Here is a 21,290-nt window from a genome sequence, read left to right as displayed (position 1 = left end):
AAAAAGAAAGGAGGCAAACATTTTTTAAAAAACACATTTTTCACCAGAAAAGAACTCACTAGATTAAAAGACTTCTGGGGTTCCTAAATTTTAAAGTATGATTAATTAATAAATGATAATCAAATGGTACTTGCCATCGCATGTTTAAACAACTTTGATATCAATATATCAATTGATATGATATTGATATATGATTATCATAAATGATAATCAATTACATCATATTTCCTGTTATATTTAGTACTAATTATCCAAAATAAAGATGAACTCAGAAACATAAACTTTGTTAATATTCTCAAAAGAGAATATTACCATCATTGGAGAAAACTAGAGATTCTTACTTTCCCCTTGTGAAAAAGAAATAAAACCAGATTGAAAATGTAATAATTTTTATTAAAGACAACAGGGAGGCAAACAAATGAGAATTGAAATTGCAATTTAAAAAATGACACACCAAATCTTATTCTTTTATTTGCTTAATTATATTTGTAGCTCCATATTTATTGATTGAAGTGTAAAAGAGAAAATTAAATTGTGCTGGAATATTTCCTTGGAGGAATTATTTTTTTTTAAAGCATGATAGAAAAGTAAATGGTATTATCAGAAAATACTCCTGACTTCAAAAGTCAGGGCTGCCCTGATGGGTATGGCTCAGTTGGTTGACCAAAAGGTCACAGCTTTGATTCAGGGAACATGCCAGGGTTGCAGGTTCCATCTGGTCATCATGTGTGTGGGTGGTGGCCAATTTATCCAATCTATGTTTCTCCTCCTCCCTCCCTCCCTCCCTCCCTCCCTCCCTCCCTCCTCCCTCTCTCCCTCCCTCCCTCCCTCTTTCCCTCCCTCCCTCCTTCCTTTCCTCCCTCATTCCTTACCCCTCAGTCTCTCTCCTTATCCCTCAGTCTCTCTCTCAAATCAGTAAAGAAAAAACATTTAGAAAAAAAGCCAAAGGTGCTTGGAAGCAAGAAGATATAAGAGATGCCAATTTCCCAGGATAAAACGTCTGGACAAGAAATGATGATATAAATAAACGGGACCTGAAGGGGATGTGCTAGCTCTGAAGCCTGGGTGCTGGCTGACCTGGTCCCACACTCAGTCAGTGGACAACCTCACCTCTCCACCCTGCCTGTGCTTCTCTTTCTAAAAACTCTCCACCTGCATTTGTGTCTAACTTCACCACTTTCTCAGGGCTAGAAATTTTTCCAAAAAGGATTAACGTGACTTTCACTGCATAACAGTGTACAAAACTGAGTTTGGGCCCACCGTAATATACTTAGTCTGTGCTATGTTTACAAGTACACAGACACCTGCTGGAGTGTTCCTTCATGTTCTGTTTGGCCACCAGGTGTCACTATATGATAAAGAATGCTATAACACCACTGCTTGTTTCTAGCTAGAAAGGATTACAGGGGAATTTCAATCCCTCTAATCTGCCAGAATGGTATATAGATTCAGAAGTCCATTTTGAGAAGATACCATGGAGAGCTAAGAATTGCTGGGCACTATTTACCCCTGTTATTGATACTGCATTCTTCCAGACAGGGGAACCTGTTTCTATTTTATATATATATGTGTGTGTCTAAAAGTATTTTTTTTCTCAATGTAAAATGAGCACACTAAGCAATACTATTGGGAGATAAATTAAATATAAGTAGCTTTAACTAGATTTGAAAAATACTAGATGCTGTAGGATTTGGATTAAGAATGTTTAAAATATATATCTACATAAAGTATAGGCATACTGGTGGATATTTAAAGTGAACTAAAAACTAGAAAAAAAGCTTCTATTCTATGCAGGCAAGTTATATCATGTAAAAAAAAAAACAATTTCCCACAAATCATTGAAAGTTCTAAGATTGCATACTTGGATTTATTATAAAAATTGGTCTTAACTAAAGCTTACTGTAGAAAATATTAACTCTTTTGATAAACAAAAATAAAGTCAGTTTTCAGGCCTCTTGATTTTACTTCCACAATATGGTTCAGATTTACCCATTTCCTCCCATTCCTACTCCAAGCACATACTTCATACATTTATAATTTCTCATCTTACTCACTCTCACTGTCCTATGGCTTTGACCCTTTCAAATTTATTCTCCACCCTGTGGCAAGAGGGGTCCTTCTTATATTAAATTTCATTTTTCAATTACAGTTGACATCCAGTACTATTTCGTATTAGTTTCAGCTATACAGTATAGTGGTTAGATGATCACATACTTTACAAAGTGATCCCTTTGATATTTACAGCACCACCTGACACCATACATCAGTGTTAAGACATTATTGACTATATTCCCTATGCTATGCTTTTACATCCACATGACTATTTTGTGACTACCTATTTTCAGTTCTTAATCCATTCACCTTTTGTTACCCAGCCCCAAACCCTCCAAACCCCTTCCTTCTGTCAATCATCAGTTTATGAGTTTGTCTCTATTTTGTTTGCAGAATATTACTTGACCATAATAAAGAATTAAATCTTAATCACTTGCAACAGAATGGGTGGACCTAGAGGATTTCATGCTAAGTGAAATAAGTCAGAGAGAGAAAGATAAATACCATGTGATTTCACTTTTATGTGGAATCTAAAGAACAAAACAAATGAACAGAGGGATCTTGTAAAACAGAAATCTGACCATGCATTTCCCTGCTTACCTTACCAGCACATTCCGAAGGCTCTCAGATTGAAGTCCAGCCCCTTGCAAGTCCTCTAAGGCTCTCCAGGATCTGCCCCCACCTCATCCACATAGCCTGATTACCCCTCTTCCCCTGGCTCCACCATGGGATGAATAATGTATGCACACTCTATCCACCAGGCCTCCATATACAATTGATGTTCTTTCAGTCTTAGAAACACTCTCATTCATACTTCATCAAGTTAATTCCTACTCATGTACCACTTCCTCCTGGAACTTTTTTATGATATCACCCTCCCTAACCTCACAACCCCTCATTCTCCCCACCACCACCCACCCCCCCCCCCCCCCCCCCACACACACACACATACACAGAGTAGATGCATTTCATACTATACTAGAGGCCTGGTATACGAAATTCATGCACCCGGGGTGGAGGGTGGTCTCTCAGCCCAGACTGTGAGAGGGCGCAGGCTAGGCCAAGGGACCCCACCAGTACATGATTGGGGCCAGGAAAGGACATGAGAGGTTGGCCAACCAACCTGAGAGGGACTGCAGGATTCCAGGGCATGTCCAGCCCATCTCGCTCAGTCCTGATTGGCTGGACCCCAGCAGCAACTAACCTACTGGTCGGAGTGTCTGCCCCCTGATGGTGAGTGCACATCATTGCGACTGGTAGGCGAGTCAACTGTCTGCCCCCTGGTGGTCAGTGCACATCATAGCAATTGTTCAACCGATTGACTCTCTGCCCTCTGGTGGTCACTGCATGTCATAGCAAGCAGTTGAGGGGCCTTAGCATATCATTAGCATATTACGTTTTAATTGGTTGAATGGACGACCGGATACTTAGCTTATTAGGCTTTTATTATCTGATATAATAAAGAGCTACTATGCTAATTAGACTGGACGGTGAAATGATCTTCTGGAATGACCAGTGGACGGGGAGGGTGGGACCATGGGGCCATGAGGCAGCCAAGGCCACAAGGCAGCTGGGCCTGCGAGGACTGAGCCTCTTGTAGGAATTTCATACATCCAGCCTCTAGTATAGAATAAGTGCATACCACCAGAATTATGCAAGCTATTTACTAAGCAGTTCTCCTTTTCATCCTCCACATCTTTATTCTTATATTTCACTTGGTACCCTATAAGTTTTCAATGAATGATCTTAGCCTTCTGGTGGCTACCCCTTAGTGCAAAGCCTAGAGATTAACTATAGATATTATCTCAGTAAAGCAAGGTCACACATCCTTAGTTATCCTGCAGAGCATGGGATAAAATCCAGATACATGGATCCAAGCCCCTGGCCCTTTCCAATATCTGGGCTAATTCCAATGGCCATTAATTTCAATGTCATAAGAATACAGCAGACATCATTATTAAGAAGCACTGATTAAAGTATTAAAGAAAAATAGACATAATAACTACAGATGTTAAGCCTTTCAAAATATTGGCACACGTGAAGATAGGGAGAACACTGCTGATTTGCCTGCTCTAACTTTTTAGTACCTAAATTAGGCATATGAAATTGCTTTCCAGAAGCTAAATGGTGCTGCTTACTTGCCTTCATTTGTATGCATTCGGCCTCCTGGTTGTTAATTGCTTTAGAACACTGGCTATATCTTGTGTTTTCCTTATCAGCATGTTTGCAATATGTTGATAGGGCCCTCTCCTCTCCTCTACCCACCCTCATTCTAATGTCATGTAATATGTAGGAAATTTACAGTCCTCATACCCTACTTTGGGTATTCCCAGATGTCTGCAGGATGTCAGAATGACTTACAGGATGTCAAAGAAGGAGACAAGGTCTGGGGAAAGCTTCTCTGATAAGAATGGTGATTTTTCACAGCAAAAGAGAGGATTTGACCTGGGAAGGGACTGAACAACATTTTCTGAAAATTTACTTCACCAAGGAGGCATTTCCCCTGGGCTGCTGTTGTAGAGACCATGAGTCAATAAAAACCAGTAGGAATCACGAGCCAGCAGGAACTCAGCTTCATGGCTCCTTGCAGGGCCAGTACTTCCACAGGAGCAGCAAACTGGGTCAAGTTGCAATAAAAATAATTATCTCACTATTCAAAAATGGTAAGAATGATATTTGGAGAAGGGGGACAACAGACTCATTTTTTTCCTTCAGCACAGATATCCAAGGTCATATTTCTGGGTGACCTATTTATTTTTTAATATATTTTATTGATTTTTTACAGAGAGGAAGAGAGAGGGATACAGAGTTAGAAACATCAATGAGAGTCATCGATCAGCTGTCTCCTGCATGCCCCCCACTGGGGATGTGCCTGCAACCAAGGTACATGCCCTTGACCGGAATTGAACCCGGGACCCTTCAATCCGCAGGCTGACGCTCTATCTACTGAGCCAAACCGGTTTCGGCTGGGTGACCTTTTAGGCACCCCAGCTCTCCACTGCACCTACTACCGTGTTTCCCCGAAAATAAGACATCCTCCGAAAATAAGACCTAGCGCGTGGAAAGATAAGACATCCCCTGAAAATAAGACCTAGCGCAACTTTGGGAGAAAAAATTAATATAAGACACTGTCTTATTTTCGGGGAGACAGGGTAGTATATTCCAATCCTGGATCCCAAACCCTGCTCTCTGGCATCCAGAAAGCTCTTCTCCATGCCCCCCATGGGCTTGGTCCTGCTGTGAAATGATTTGCTACAACCTAAACTCTCACTGCTTAGTTTCCAGAAGGTCTGTGTACACCTAAGAAGAGCACACAATTGGCACAGCCTCTGGGAGCATTCCCCAGGGGAGATTCTCTCATCAGTGTAGTCAACCTAGGTCCCTAACCTTGTCAGGTCCAGATTCTTGCCATCCCCATGGGCCTGTGATGCAGATGACTCATCACTGCTTTTGCTCACATGCCAGTATTTCCATCTACTGAATACTAGACCAGTAAGAGAAGTATAGATCAAGAAAAGAAAATCCATTTAAAAAGAAGAAGAAAGAAAGTCTAAGAAGACAGTGGTGGTATGAAAAAGTAGGTAAAATGGGGAGGATGATGTATGCAGTGTTGGTATGTCATGGTGACATTTCAGCCCCCTATTGCTGCGACCAGACTGTCCTACTTCCCAAGTACAGGCATTTAAATATTGCCCATTAGAAATAATAAAGAGAAAAAGCATGGTTAATACTATTATGAATGCCTCCCTTCCAAATGAGAAGCAGTTAAGAACTAGAAAATAAATATTTCATAAGGGAGGTGTCCCTAGAGAATCTCAAATACAGAATCACAGACAAGGGCAGGGGAGGTATGGATGGCAAGGCTGACCGAGGTAAGAGCTAGATGGCATTCAAGAAATGAAAGCAAGGATTAGAATCTGTTTCTCAAAGAACTCTGAAAAAAAAAAGTAAAATATGAGAATATGGTATATATGGTAGCCTAACACTTTATTTTATGATTGTCTAAGAGAAATGCATTTTTCTGCAGGTTGAGGGAATGGAACCACTGGAGAATGAGAAACTAAATGTACAAGAAAAAGAAAATGTTTAAGCAAGAAAATTCCCAGGGCACATGGGAAATGAAGAAAGCAAGATCACAAATAGAGAGTTAGGAGAATTTGAGATAATGTTTATTGTCTGATTTAAAGGAAAACTTTAAAAAGGAAAGAACTATCCGTTATAAGAACTGGGTTGTGAATGGTATTAATTTCCATTTTTCCCCAAGTATTTTCATCTACAAAAGAAGTTTTAAAAACCCAGATATAGTATACTCTCTTCTCTTTAATTAAAATGAAGCAATACTATAGGGATTATTTAATTTTCTTCTCTTTCAACTCTCGAAAGTTTTCTGGCAGTCAAAATTGACATGATAATGTGATTTATTCTGAGCAGTCATTAGAGTTTTCTAAAAATTCTTTTGAGTAGCCCTTAGCATATAGTTTCACCAGATAAAAGTATCCACCTCAAGTTGCCACATTTTAAAGAGAGGCTGATTTTTTCACTGATTAGCTATCATTTTACATTTTGCTGTTATATCATCAGAGATGCCTTTGACAGTTTCAAGTTGTTAAAAAATACTGGGTTGTTCTTTCATTCTTTTGCTTCATAAATCATTCCCATAAGCAGAATAATAGTGACAAGAATATATACAGTGCCAGTCATTGAGCCACAATCATACTTACCCAGTTAGAAATTCAATCCTATAATTTAGATAAATGAATAGAAAACTACTAATTTTTACCTTATTCTTCCTCAACTATCAAACTCTCAGTGCCTTCTGCATCCTACCCCCACCCCCATGTTTGAAACTTGGAGGATTATTAATACACAATAATGTTCAAATTCAAAATTAGGGCATACTAGCTATACTGTTATGAATGATATTTTGTATGTCTGTGATTCTCTTCACTTCAAGATATCAAAGCACTTTACTTTTTAAAATCTCACATGGCATCACTCAATGGTTGAGCATTGACCTATGAACCAGTAGGTCATGATTCAACTGGCAATCAAGGCACATGCCCAGTTGCAGACTGAATCCCCACTGTGGGGTGTGCAGGAAGCCGTTGATCAATTAGTCTCTCTTCTTTCCCTCTCTCTGCCTCTTTGAAATATATATATATATATAATATATATAGATATATAGATAGATATATATATATATATATTCATTAAATTGTCAAGCCATTAAACTAAACCTCAGGAAGTTTCCCACTCAATGTAATATCAATTTGTTTCATTTTTGAGAATAGCATTCTGAATTAAGGACAGATGCCTGTGAATTCTAAATCAATTTCAAGTCAATATGCCTGGGGAATAAAAAAAAATCAAATTATTCATTATGCAACTGTAGAACAGAAATGTATAATGCTGTTACAAAGTAAAGAGAAATGGAACATTATTTTTAGGAAAAGAATTTCAAATAACATTAGGACTTGTAGGTTTGCTGGTGTCAGAAATAGATAATCTATAAGTGGTTAATTACTTCATTGCTATAATATTCAATAATACTTTCCTAGCATTTCTGCTTTTGACAAAGTAACTTAAATTAATTGCATTTACTAAATAACAATTTTTAGGGAACCACGCCAAATGGAATTACTAACTACAAACTGCCAATTCAAACAGCTGCGCATGTTCATTTTTGTCAAGCTTGGACAAATATAATTTTAAACATTAGATAATGCTTTATATAATTTATGTAGCTTGAGAACCAGTATTCATTTAACAATAAAATATTACAGGGTTAATATACTAAGCTAATAGAATATGAAGTTACATAGATGACATATAATAAACTTAGTTAATATAATAAGTAATAAAAATTACTTGGTCTTGTATATGTAGTAACATATGAAGTGAATAAAGTACAATTAGGGAATTCCTATTAATACCATATGTTTTAAAAAGTATCTCCTATTGTTATCTTTATGTGCAGCATTAGAATATATCACTATAATGAAATAGTTGAAATTAACATATGCCCACATTCTTTACTAATAGATTTTCCCCATGTGGCCTTAAGTACTTTGAATGCAAAACTGTAATACTCTTAGTGAGTCCTGGCTTTTTAAATTCACTGGGAGTAAAAACTCCTTTTCATAAAAATGGTCTGGATACAAAGAGAGAGGAAAGCAGGAGGCTTCATACTCCTGGGCAGGAGATGGCAGCAGCTGAATGGCTCTGGGTGCCACACTGCTGGACTGCCATGTCCACACTGAGGGTTTGATTATTTACTTTTCTTTGTTATAAAATAAACTATGATCATCAAAATTAAATGTTGGCAAAAATCTGACTACATAATCTACCTATTGTTAGTTTTTAAAAGCACCATTTCAAAAAATAATTTTGTATTGGAGATTGAATTTTCTATTCTGTTTAACAGATGAGGCCTTTTTTTGGTTCTAATCACACCTTAAAATTAATGTAGCATTACAATGCTTTGATATCTGTGTGCATGACCTGCTTATTTTCATTTCCTTAAAATACAGGCTCATCCATTCTTATTTCAGGCAAGGAAAAAAACAAACAAAAAAAAAAACATACACAAAAAGACAAACTTTATCACCACTCTGTCCAGTTTCCAAAGAACTCTCTTAAAATTTTATTAGAACTGTCTAAATATGGTATTATAAATATTGGCAGGATCAATATTTTTCCTACTTGTGATCATGACACCATTTACCAAAAAACTAAACTTGCACCTTAGTAAAACAATATAATTTTCTCTCCTAGGCCCTTCATAACCATATCAGGATCATCTCTAATACATAAAAGGAAATTAAGTTAATTAGTGAAATAAAGCAATTATTTTATTGTCTACTTTGTGAACAGGATTTCTGTTCCATTATTCTTTTTTTTTTCTTTTGTATTATGGACTTCTAGTGACTTCCACTGTTAATTTAAAAATCGATAACCTTAATGAACTCTTACTAGTTCCAATAAATTTTCAGTTGCCTCCTGAAACTCCATGAGTACAATTACATATGAAGGCCCAATTTCTGTGGTAAAAGCTTTAAATTTCTTATCACATTTAATCCTTACCAAAAAACACCTTAGAGAATAGTGTATGGTCAAGGGTCAATATATATTTTGTCTAAAAAAGAAGGGGAAGAGGAGAGGCCCTGTGAAAACTGTGAAGAGCAATCTGAATGTAAAGTATTACAATCACTCCCTCATCATATCATCCATCTTCCTTCACCTTTAATAACCACTTGCTCCTAACCTCTTTTCTAGCAATCAGCCTGTGGTGTCTGCCAAGAAAGCATGTCAGCATACCCAGAAGCAAGCTCATCATCTTTCCCCACAGTGGTCAGTAACCTCTTTCCCTCCCATGAATTCCCGTCACATTGTGTTTATCACGTAAAGGGTGTTGAGCACATTCTACCTCCCTCTCCCCTACAGGAAAATAGAACCCTCGAAGGCAGATACTGATTGTTTTATGAAACTTTGTAGCTCGCTCACATGTAGAATTTCACTGAGCATAGTAGGAACTCAACTGAATTTCAACTTATTGCAGGTGAGCCCATATCCTGACCTGGGGCTGGTAAGAGCTGTCATCCTGGGATGCTGATGACATGAGTCCCTCTCACCCCCTTTTATATGTTGAACATGACCAGGGGCAACGAGACATCCTCAGGGAGATGAATTTGAAGAGAGAGAAGACCCAGAATGCTGCTACCTAATGTGGCAACATATGGAAGACCAGAATCCCCTGTGGGCTCAGAGGAATATCAGTTGTTTGCCACTGACTCAAAAGGAAGAAGTTGAGAACAGTTCTTCACCAGGTACAAGAGTAACACAGCCCACACCTGAGCTGCCCGTGACATCTGTTCCTTCAGTGATAGTGACTGTCTCCCAAATGATGACGGTCCCTAAAACTGCCCACAGTGCACAAGGTTTCTATGTGCAAGGGGCCAGGCCTCTTAAACGTAAGTCATTTAGTTCCTTTAAAGACAAGTGAATTAGGTTCTGCCAATATGTCAAGTTCCAGATAACGGTGATAAGAGAAAATTTCTGAGAGGACTCAGATTAAATGACAGCAAGCTGAAGGGTGGGAAGAAGAGACACAGAGTTAGTTAATGGAGCCCATGGCCAGAAGCCAAGGAAGGGCTGCTTATATTCCTGAATGCATGCTGAAACTTTGAATGATTGTCCAGATAGCTTATTCAGCCTTTATCTAAAAGGGACAGAGAAGCGCTGATCAGACCATTAAACCTCAGAGGGGAGGGAGGGGAGGGTGCGGGTAAAGGGGAGAGACCAATGGACACAAACACTAGAGGGCTGAAGGCATGAATTTGGGGGTGGCAATGGGAGGACAAGGACACATATGTGATACCTTAATCAATAAAAAAGAGCAACTATCTAATTAAAAAGTAAAATAAAATAAATAAACATAAAAAGGAATAGCCAACCACAAGACTCCACTGCCTTCTGCTGACCCAAGAACCTTCCAGACTGGTGGAAGGAGCACGCACTTCTTCCTCGGGGACGAGGCACTTACCCAGCACCACCCTTCACCTTCCCTTGCCCCCTTTATCTGTAGCCAATGCACTAAACTCTTTCAAAACAACCTACATCTTCCTTCCCCAAACTCATTATATCCAACAGCCCTCCAAACCAAGATGGGCAGCCTGTCTGTTTCCTCCCTCATCCCGGCTGCTGGGGGTTAGGCCATGTGGCCCAGGACCTGGTCCCTTTCCTGGCTAGCAATGAACCCTTTCTTAAAAAAAACAAAACAAAAAAACTTTCTGCCTTGAAGGTTTTTGTTTAACAGCAGCAACACATTATGTGTGGTTTATCTTACTGCCCAAAGCCTTCAAGACTGTAAATCAGCCGAAACCGGTTTGGCTCAGTGGATAGAGCATCGGTCCGGGATGGGGTCTCAGGTTTGATTCCGGTCAAGGGCATGTACATTGGTTGTGGGCACATCTCCAGTAGGAGGTGTGCAGGAGGCAACTGGTAGATGTTTCTCTCTCATCGGTGTTTCTAGCTCTCTATCCCTCTCCCTTCCTCTCTGTAAAAAATCAATAAATAAGACTATATATTAAAACTATAAATCAATAAATACTATGATGGTGGCCCTTCATCCCCAAGACTCCCCCCCACCCCCCCGGGGAAAGTGTGCAGCCCTCTGTGTGGGTCACTGGGATGCTTACGTCAAACTCATTCAGAGCCGCAGCCAGCTCGCCGATGCCCGTGTGGCCCTTGGCCTCGTCCGTGGGCGAGGTGGCCTGCGCGGCGTTGGAGATGCCGGCGATGGCCTCCTGCACCTGCTTGAACACGTAATCGCGGTTGGCTCTGGTGGCCGCGACGTCGGGGTGGCGGAGGAAGGCCTGGGAGGCCGTGTACAGCATCGTGGCGTTCTTCTTCAGGGCCCCTCGGGCGGCGGCCATCTCGTCCCGGCAGTGGGGATCCTTCAGCTCCTGCGGGTGCAAAACACGGAACCTGTTATATCCACGGCACTGGCCACTGAAGTGTTTGCAACAGAACTTGGAGCCACAGGTGTGGACAACCGCGCTGAATTTTAGGATGCGTCTACTTGTCCTTGGGCTCTCTCTAGCTGCCAGGACTCTGTGCATAGTGCTTTTACTGTGTGACATATCGGAGTATCCCTCCTCCACCCTAGCCTTTCAGCTGATGTGGTCCATCCTCCTAGAGCCCACTCCCTCTCCTACCTAAGCTGTGCCCCCTTCAACCTGCCCTCTCACCTTTCACCCCCATCGTCTATTAGCTCCCTTACTTCAGCATGCGCCCCCTCCTACACCAGTTGTCCTGGGAGATAGGGAAGCACTGTCTGTCCTGTACAGGTGGCTCTTGAACCATCAGCAGTGTCTGGCCCATTGAAGGCGTGCCAGACAAGCTGAAAGAACGCAGAACCCGAGCCACCAACAAGGTAAGCAGTGTACATGGATCGGACTTAGCCATCAGCAGCTGGGAAACCCAAACTTCATTCCCGTTACAAACAGGGGAAATCAAACTCCGGATTTTTGCTCGGTGCATGACTGCCTCTTCCTATCATTTTCACAACAAGATTCTTTTTCTTTTTCTTTTTTTTCCCCTTAAACTGCCTTAATGGCAGCTCGGTGAGTTTAGGGAATGCAAAATAGAAGGTCAAAGAGGATTTGCTTTCCGGTTTGGGATATCAAAATAACCCCACCGGGCATTGCTCTACTTTTAGCTTTATGGGGTCTGTTAAGAAAATTTTCTGAATCGTGAAAGGCAGCGCTGTCTCTAAGAGCCGTCTAGGGTTACCGGCTGAGTATCTCTGGCAGAATATTTTCAGGCTTCAAAACATCATTCAATAGTATAGGAACCACTGGGGTGTTTTGTTTTGCTTTTCCTATTCACTCAGTACATGACACAGGGATGACCTGGCCACAGCGAATCATTTCTTCCCCTTTGTGAGTCAGAATAATTCTGAGACGAGCACATTATATCTCTGTGGTCTGCAAACTGCGGTTCTCAAGCCATATGCAGCTCTTTGGCCGCTTGGGTGTGGCTCTTCCACAAAATACCACGGCCTGGGTGGGTCTATTTTGAAGAAGTGGTGTTTAATTTTTTAAGAAGTGTAAAAATTTTGGCTCTCAAAAGAAATTTCAATCGTTGTACTGTTGACATTTGGTATGTTGACTAATGAGTTTGCCGACCACTGTTATATCTGCTATCTAGGACTGTCCAGACAAGCTGAAAATAAGCAGCAACTGAATCGCCTGTCCTCCTTTGCTTAAAATAGCAGATTTCTGCCAGCCAACACAAATTCAAAATTGGGATTCTTTATTTTTAGCCCCAGAGAAGCAGATAACATGAGAGTGTCCTCTGGAGGCCAGGCTTTAGCCATCCAGGCAGTGCAGGGAGGAGCTGGCTCCCAGCGCCATCAAGGCCTCATTAAACTCAGGACACCTGGTCCTCAGGTTCCATATTTCACCCCTGGGTAGCTATGCTAAGAGGGAAAGCCTGGATATGGAAGTGAGAGATGCCAGGTAGAAAATTCTTAATTATCTCCATAAAGATACGTGAGAAAGCATTCTTTAATCACAAAAAACAAATAACTGAAAACAATCTAAATGTTGAATCCTAAAAACTGGTTAAAGAAACTATGGAAGCATTCACTTGATGGACTATTTATGTAGATATTAAAATCTGTTTCCAGAAAAGCAATAACATGGATCATATTTATAAGATAAATGAAAAAGTGAAACACAATATGCATACTTTTATGCATGAAATGATTGCAAATATGTTAAAATATGAAGATTAATACAGAAAGGCAAAATACCTGAATATCCCCACCATTTTGCTGAGTGGTTGTGGTTATGTGCTTTTTCTTTCATGTCTACACTTTTTCTAAATTTTCTTTTAAAAAAGTCTGAACTAGCACTTAATTAAAAGCAAAGTAATAACGCAAGTACTAGTAAATAATGTTTTTGGGGAGTCTCATACAAATATCTTAGGATTTAATACTCATTACATGCTGATGACTCTTGTTTCAATCTCCAATCCACACCTGTCTTCCTTTTACACTTCTACATAGATATTTTATTAAATATACTTTATGGATTTTTAACAGAGAGGAAGGGGGATGAATAGAGAGTCAGAAAAAATTAATGAGAGAGAAACATCGATCAGCTATATCCTGCATACTCCCTACTGGCGATGTGTCCAAAACCAAAGTACATGTCCTTGACCGGAATCGAACCTGAGACCCTTGAGTGTGCAGGCCAAAACTCTATCCACTGAGCTAAACCAGTTAGGGCTCTCCATAGATATTTTATATGTTTCCCAAAATCAATGTATCTAAATATGAAACCTTTATTTCTTACTCTACCTGGTCCCTTTCCAGTCTTCCTGAGTTTAGTAAATTCAGCACCACCTATCCATTTGCTCAAACCTGAAGCTTAGATGTGAAAGGTGGCTATCATTCCCTAACCTCACACATTTAAATTAATAGCAGGTCCTACGTGGTCCATTTTCAAAATAAACTCACTCCCTATCGATTTCTGCATTCCCGCTGCTACCACCCGACTGTGACCACTACAGCTTGTACCTAGATGACTTTAGCCTGCAAGCGTCTTCAAACTGCGGCCCGCGGGCCACATGAGGCCCGCAGAGGAGTCTGATCCGGCCCGCCAGGTTTTTTGGGCAGTGAGCGCAGCCGAGGTGTTACAGTAGGAATTAGTAGTTCATATAGTCCAGCCCTCCAGCTCTCTGAGGGACCGTGATCTGGCCCCCACTTTAAAAAGTTTGAGGACCCCTGGAAAGTGACCAGACGTCCCGCTTTTGGTGGGACAGTCCCGATTCTTAACAATTTGTCCCGCGTCCCACGGCGTTTTAAAAACGTCCCAACTTTCCAAAAATTGGGACGTTTTTAAAACAACGCAGAACAAATTGTTAAAAATTGGGACTGTCCCGCCAAAAGCGGGACGTCTGGACACACCTTACTTTAGCCCCCTCTCAACTACAACCAGTTTCCCCTCTTCCAGTGGTTCGCAAATTCATTAGTCAACAGAACCAAATATCAACAGTACAATCATTTAAATTTCTTTTGAGAGACACGTTTTTTAAACTTAAACTTCTTCTAACACCACTTCTTCAAAATAGACTCGCCCAGGCCGTGGTATTTTGTGGAAGAGCCACACTCAAGGGGCCAAAGAGCTGCATGTGGCTCTCGAGCGGCAGTTTGCTGACCACGGCCCTCTTTCATACCACTCCCCTTTCTGTAACATAGAACAGCATTAAAATGTACATCTGAGACATGATCCCAAATACTGAACTATTCAAGTACTCTCCACTCACAGTTAAATCCAAACACTCTGCAAGGCTCTGCCTGTCCCGGGTCCTGTTTCTCTTCCAGCCTCTCCCAGGTCCACTGAGACAAAGACTCACCGTATTCTTTTGCAGGCGTTTAACAAGCCATTGGCTTTTGGTTTGGGGTCTCACACGTGTGCTTTGGAAGCACTTCAGTCCCACCCATGTCCCCCTGGGGCCGCTACCCAAGATTCCACGTAAACAAAGAATTCTGCTGATAACACGTAAACAAGATCAGGTGTGTGTGCCTGGTGCGCAGGCACTGTGAGCTTTGTGGGGATAAGGGCTGGATAGATGTTGGTCAGTTTTGTACTAACAGCATCACGAATGAACATTCAGCAAAGGTTTGTTGCCTGGGACTTTCTAGTTGGTTCCAGGAAATTTTAGGGGGGAAAAAATTACTAGGAATTGCCTACAATGTGGAAGAATTCTGGGAGGAGTCAAGAGGATGGGTGGACGTGATTTTAACCAAGGACTCCACATTTGCAAACTATTTTTACCCCTGATAAGAAAAGAAAAATATTTGGGGGGAACAAAATTCACGTAGTAACAGAGCTGGCTAAGCTTGAGGGTACTATCTCTAGACAAAGTGAGGGCAGAGAGCGTCCCAGGTCAGCCACCTTCATCAAAGTGACTCGCTCACACCTGTGCTCCTCCTCCCCTCTCCATTCCTCTTTCTCTGGGCCTTTCCTTTCATTCCTGAAAGTTCCACTCCACGTTGTGAGTAAACCTATCCCACAGGGCTGGGAGATAAAAAGTGATGGCAAAGGGCGATGTCCAAGGAGTGGCCAGAGCATCACACAGCAGTTTTTTATTTGGGAGGATTTCCTAGAGTGGAAAAAATAATGTAGTGGGGCTGGCTCAGGGTCCCACTTAGGAAGCAAGAAGCCTGAGACCTCCTCCAGGTAGGCAGGGGCCAGAGAGCACCCCACGGCCCCTGGTGGTATCAGAACTGGCCCAAGCAAGAGCAGTTTTTTTTTGTTTGTTTTGTTTTCTGTTTTTGTTTTTGATCCCAGGTCCTGAGGCTGTTGCTAATTTGATGGCCAGCAGATGCAGCTGACCCGCTGTCCAGGCCAGCAAAGCCAGAGGTTACTGAGCTCACACATCCGCTCCCCAGCACCTCCGAAATCTCCCCCACCTGTTGTCTCCTGGCTGCTACGTAGTTCAGTTTCACCATCTCTTTCCCAAATTCTTTGAAGCGGTTTGCAAGGTCTTGCTCATTTGTAGCATTTTTGACAGCTTCCAGGGCCTCCTCGACCTGAAGTGATAAAAAACAAACACATTTATACCTAGATAGTATTTAGATGTGTTATACTTGTTAGATGGGTAGTTCATTTTTTAAAAAGCACACACACTAATGTATTAACATTTAATACATATGTTTACATATATTTAAATATATAATTAGCATATAGGGAAATTATTCTTTACAAGCACATACAATCAGAATTAAATTTTTTTCAAGAATTGTAGAACATATTATAAATAAGAAGTAATAACTGCTAAACTCTGGGAGTATATAAAATATGATTTTTCTGTATTTTATTGAGTTATTGTGATAAGAAAAACTGACTTGTAATTTTGAGAAGTCACATAAAGGAAAATATGTATATATATATTTTTAAATGTGGAATTTTAAAACTATTTCTAGAAATCTTCAAGAAGAAAGTGGTTGGCAAACAGAACCTGCAGGAACTCCCAAGCTGCTAAAAAAAAAAGACTGAAAGAGCTGGAATATGCAACCTGTTTTCTTGGCAACAGCTCTCTCTCTGGGACTGACGGGGCTGTGATTTTGAACTGAATGTACACCTTGCCAGCCAGAGGAAAGAGGAATTACTGAGCCTCAAGAAGCAAGTGAAACTGATGTTTTTGTTGCCACTAACAGTGGCATCAACGGGGTGAGCAAGATGACAGCACACACTCTGCTTCCACATTCTCGCACACTGCTGTCCATTTTTCCCAGTGTGGCCTTGGACTTGAATTTCACTGAAAACTCTTCTGTAAATGATTTCAGGATTCGAGAGGTACTAAAGTTTCCTCCCTTTCAGAGTGATCTTCACTTTAAACATGGTGTGAAGGTTTCCACAATTAGTAACCCTTTAAGGCTTTAATACCTGTACACTCAATTAAAACTAAACTAAAATTAAGATATTATAGTGAACTAACCCACTAAATCAGTGGTCAGCAAAGGGCAGCTCTTGAGCCACATGGGGCTGGTGCTGGGGAGGAGGCGGTGCTAATGTGGGCGGAGCCATGGTAAGGGAGAGGTTTGGGAGTCTATACCCTGGGCTGGGAAATTGTCTCCCATAAGCTGATACAGAGAGCCCTTGGAGACCCTGACTTAGCCTTCCTCCTTATGTATGCCCTCATGACCTTGGACAGATTACCAACAGCTGTTCCTTCCCACAGGAAGGCCGGGCTCATACCAAAGCCAGGACGTTGAGCTCAGCCAGGTGTTCCTGTCCTTATTATTAGGAATCTGTACATAGGTAGAGCTTAAAGACTAAAATTCCTAAGAAAAATATTAGAATGCTCTCCCTAATTAGTGGAATCAGATCTTCCCTAACCTCAGAGCTTGTCATTTAAACTCTTAAAATCTGGGTCTTCTCTCAGCTTGTTCAAACAACTCCCCTACCCCTATTCCTAAAGCAAGCCTGCCTGCCACCCTAATTTAGTGCACTACTGTGTCACATTGTTTGAGACAGACACCTTCAATCAGCTCCATTTTCCTGATTTAAATTGCTCTCATTTATTTTTATATAAAAAAGTAGCCTGAGCAGAGACCGGTTTCACTCAGTGGATAGAGCGTTGGCCTGTGGATTTAAAGGTCCCAAATTTGATTCTGGTCAAGGGCATGTACCTTGGTTGCGGGCACATCCCCAGTGGGGAGTGTGCAGGAGGCAGCTGATCGATGTTTCTCTCTCTCATCGATGTTTCTAACTCTCTATCCCTCTCTCTTCCTCTCTGTAAAAAATCAATAATATATAGGGGTCAGCCTGAGAATCCCTTTATTCATTAGGTACTTATTAAGTGGCTGCTAGCAGCCAGGCAAGTATGCAAGGTGGGAAGGTGGGAGGCACAATAGTATTGAACTGGGGAGTCTGACCCCTCCCCTCCTGGGCAATGAGATCTGGGCCTACTATCAGCATTTGCTGCCTATAGCAGCACTTGAAAACATTGTTGAGATCAGGCTGACCTCATTCCAGGGTCCTACTCCTGCCAACCAGTTAGCTGAATTCTAAGTGACACCAATGAATCTATGGAACAAGGCATGTGCAACTCTTTTGTTACAATCCAGGTTTACAGCTAAATTATAAATCATTTCTTGGAAATAGAGTTGGCCAAGTGAATGAATGAATGAGCATTAGATTTTACATGTAATTATTTCACTTGTTTAGCCATGTACCCTGGTTTAACCAAGGGTGTCTCAGCATTTTCATACTTAATCTTTTCTGCTTCCTCAAGAGAAGCCAGCTTTCCCCCAATCACATCTTCTGTTTCCTTGTTAACAAGTGAGAAAAATCACTTCATCGGCAAGCAAGAGTGATTACATGCTAGTGTCATTTCTTCTTCAAGTGCCATGACTTATAAAGCACACTAATAGAGCTTCATATATTTCAAAAGTTATTTTCAAGGAAAATGACACTAGCCCATTTCACTGAACACTTACGATGTATCAGACCTTGTTCTAAAAGATTTACATAGACCCCACTCATTCCTTTTTTAACTTCTATTTTAAAGGGGAGAAACTGAGGTCAGTGTGAAACAACCTGCCTGAGAGACCTCACAGCAAGTAAGTGCAGGAGGCTGGCTGTGAACCTAGAAAGTCTGCTCCAGAGTCACACTTACAAGCCCTGTCCTAGCTCAGCTTCCCGGACAGGATGGGTTTATAAAGCTGATAGAATTTGGGCTTTGGTGATAATAAATACCTGAGTGAGAGCCTGCCCTATCTGATCAGTCCAGGTTTTAGTCATTCTGCCTCTTTAAGAGCCATAACCTTGACCCCCTCTTCACTGTTACCCACTGCCATGCCTTTGCTCTGCTTTCCTCCCAGTCACTGGTCTGAATCATCTCAATCCTCTCTTCATCTGCTACCTTGCTAGGGTTTTCTTTCTCCTCTTTTAATTCCTTCTCTAGATTGCTATAAAAATGTTTATCTAATGCTTAGAATTATTCAATGGCTCCCCATAATCTACCTATGGGTTACAGGGAGCCGTAGAGTAATCCTAAACATATGTAAACTAACAGTCACACTATCCAAGACATTCAGTCTTACTGTTAACTGCCTTTCCCCACCTGACCCTCTATGCTCCAATGACACAGAATCAATTAAACTATTGTGGACCCCCACCCCCTCCCAAGTTCCCTCTCTGGCTCTCATACTGTTTCTTCCTTGGTTTGTGAGGATCTCTGCAGTGAAAGTCCTGCCTGACTTGAATCTGCCTTTTATCTATGCCAAGAGCATCCCATGTCTCAGCAGTAGCTATCTCCCTGAGCCAGCTATCAAATCCAATTCCATACTTTCTCCCTTTCCTTGGAAACATGCTTGGACCCACAAATAGCATTTCTTCCCCTGATGGCCTGATGTTAAGCTTTGTCGGCAGAGACTGCTGGACAGGCCTCAGAGGAGGAAAAAGCGTGGTCTCTGGGTCCTGTGTGCTCCAGGGACAGGTTCTGCTGGAGCGGGGCTGGGCGATGGTGGAGGTGCTTCTCCAGCAGCAGGTGGCTCTGTAACTGACTGTGGATGACTCCTGGGAGACACCGCTCCATGAGCAGTTTTCCTTGACACCTTAAAGGGCAGGTGTCCAGCAAGTTCCATCCACTTATGTGGCCCACAGTGACTTCTCTGAGCCAGTGAACTAAGAACTTCTGGGTTCCAGCCTGGTGGGAGGGAGGATGGGGGCTCTCCCCAGAGTGCTCTATCTCAGACTATGGGTGGTGGCTACTCCTCAAGCTGCCATCCCTGTATCCCTGAGTTCTCTTGTTACTAGCCAATTGTTTCTCTAATCTGGTATCAGAGGTAATAATTATTTGCATGTAATTTTCCCTGATCAAGTTACTGTGTAGTTTTGCTGCCATTATTGGAGAATGATAAGCCCCACCCCCCAGCTCTTTTAATGGGGCCAACCTCTTTCAATCACCTTCAACTCGTAGCCCCTCGCTTCAAGCTTGGATCTGAGGACCCCAATCTGTTCAACCTGGTCTGAACAATTGGTCCCAGGAAAGGCAAATATCCTGCAATTCCGTGAGACCCAATCCCGAGAGCTCCCTCTCCCAGCCACAGCACCCTTCTTCATATCATCCTCAACTGATCAACAATACATTTTGGTTAAGTTCATCTCATCCTTGGCTTTGGGGATGGTGAGGAAAAGGAGTAGTGTTAAGCATATTAAGAAATCAAGACATCCCATTCCCATCCCTTCTAAATAATTAACTCGGAGATATACACCTGATTCAGGCCAACAGGACTAGGGAGATTCTGGAACTTTTATGTGAGCTATCAGGGAATGGAATTACCTCATTCTTGCTATGCTGACTATAGTTAGCAGCGATCTTGAGACTATGAGAAAAGAGCCCACAGAGAAGAGTGCCCTCAGTGAAGAAAAGGACTTAGAAAGTTAATCCTTATCATATTGTGTGCCCTGATCAACCCTTACCCAAAGCTATTGCCTTGTGGGCTTTTGGTTGATGAGCCCTTTTTAAAAGACTAGGTGAAGTTGGGTTTCTGTTCTTTAAAATGAAAAACATCCTAATTATTGTATTTTCCTTCTATGTGAGTCCATAGCAATGTGCACATTTCCCCAACATTAACTGCACTCTTTCTGAATGCATCTGCCCACGTGCCTATAATGTTTTGAAGGCAGGCTCTGAGTCTTACTTACCTCTGAAGTTATACATTTGGCAACAGTGTCTTACATATAGGAGGCATCCAATAAGTATTTCTTAAAAGGATAATGAAATACGTACATTCTGAACAACCCAGCTACATGAGAGCTCAGACAGAAAAGACACACTAAAAACATGGGCAGCAATTTCTAACTTTATAACCTAAGACAAATATATTGTACTTTATTCCAGTTGACTGCTGATATTCAAACACAGGAGCCACATGAGAGCTGGGACTAAATGGGAGACTGCTCAACGTCAATATGTTTCTGAGGATGCACAAGAATATTTGATGCTAATGGCACTAAAAGCACAGGCACTATTAGCCACTATGTTTCATCAATGGCAGAATGTGATGTAGCTCTTGGTGGCTTTCCTGAGAAGTTGGCTAAGGGGTTAGTTACTGTTCTCTATTTTCCCCCTCCATTTTGTAGAAAATGGAGAACATTGTTATTCGATGCCCTAGCCTGAGGATAGGGGGGAAAAAAGGTGATTGTTTTCTCTGA

At 41.5% G+C, this 21,290-nt stretch overlaps 1 protein-coding gene across 5 annotated transcripts in view; it reads right to left on the bottom strand.

Moving 5' to 3' along the window:
- The window catches only part of CTNNA2 (catenin alpha 2), a 1,074,738-nt gene that overhangs the window by 743,679 nt on the left and 309,769 nt on the right, over positions 1-21,290 (bottom strand). For all 5 annotated transcript variants that reach the window (XM_045580946.1, XM_036435853.2, XM_045580945.1 and 2 more), the window contains 2 exons: positions 16,037-16,156; positions 11,250-11,516 (listed from right to left, as the gene is read on the bottom strand). In XM_045580946.1, the coding sequence (XP_045436902.1) occupies positions 11,250-11,516; positions 16,037-16,156 (387 nt within the window). The remainder of the gene's footprint in view (positions 1-11,249; positions 11,517-16,036; positions 16,157-21,290) is intronic.

The sequence above is a fragment of the Pipistrellus kuhlii genome, unplaced genomic scaffold, assembly GCF_014108245.1.
Source record: "Pipistrellus kuhlii isolate mPipKuh1 unplaced genomic scaffold, mPipKuh1.p scaffold_m20_p_13, whole genome shotgun sequence".
Classification (NCBI taxonomy): domain Eukaryota; kingdom Metazoa; phylum Chordata; class Mammalia; order Chiroptera; family Vespertilionidae; genus Pipistrellus; species Pipistrellus kuhlii.
Note: the sequence above shows the minus strand (reverse complement) of the source record. Positions and strands in the feature narration are given on the sequence as shown.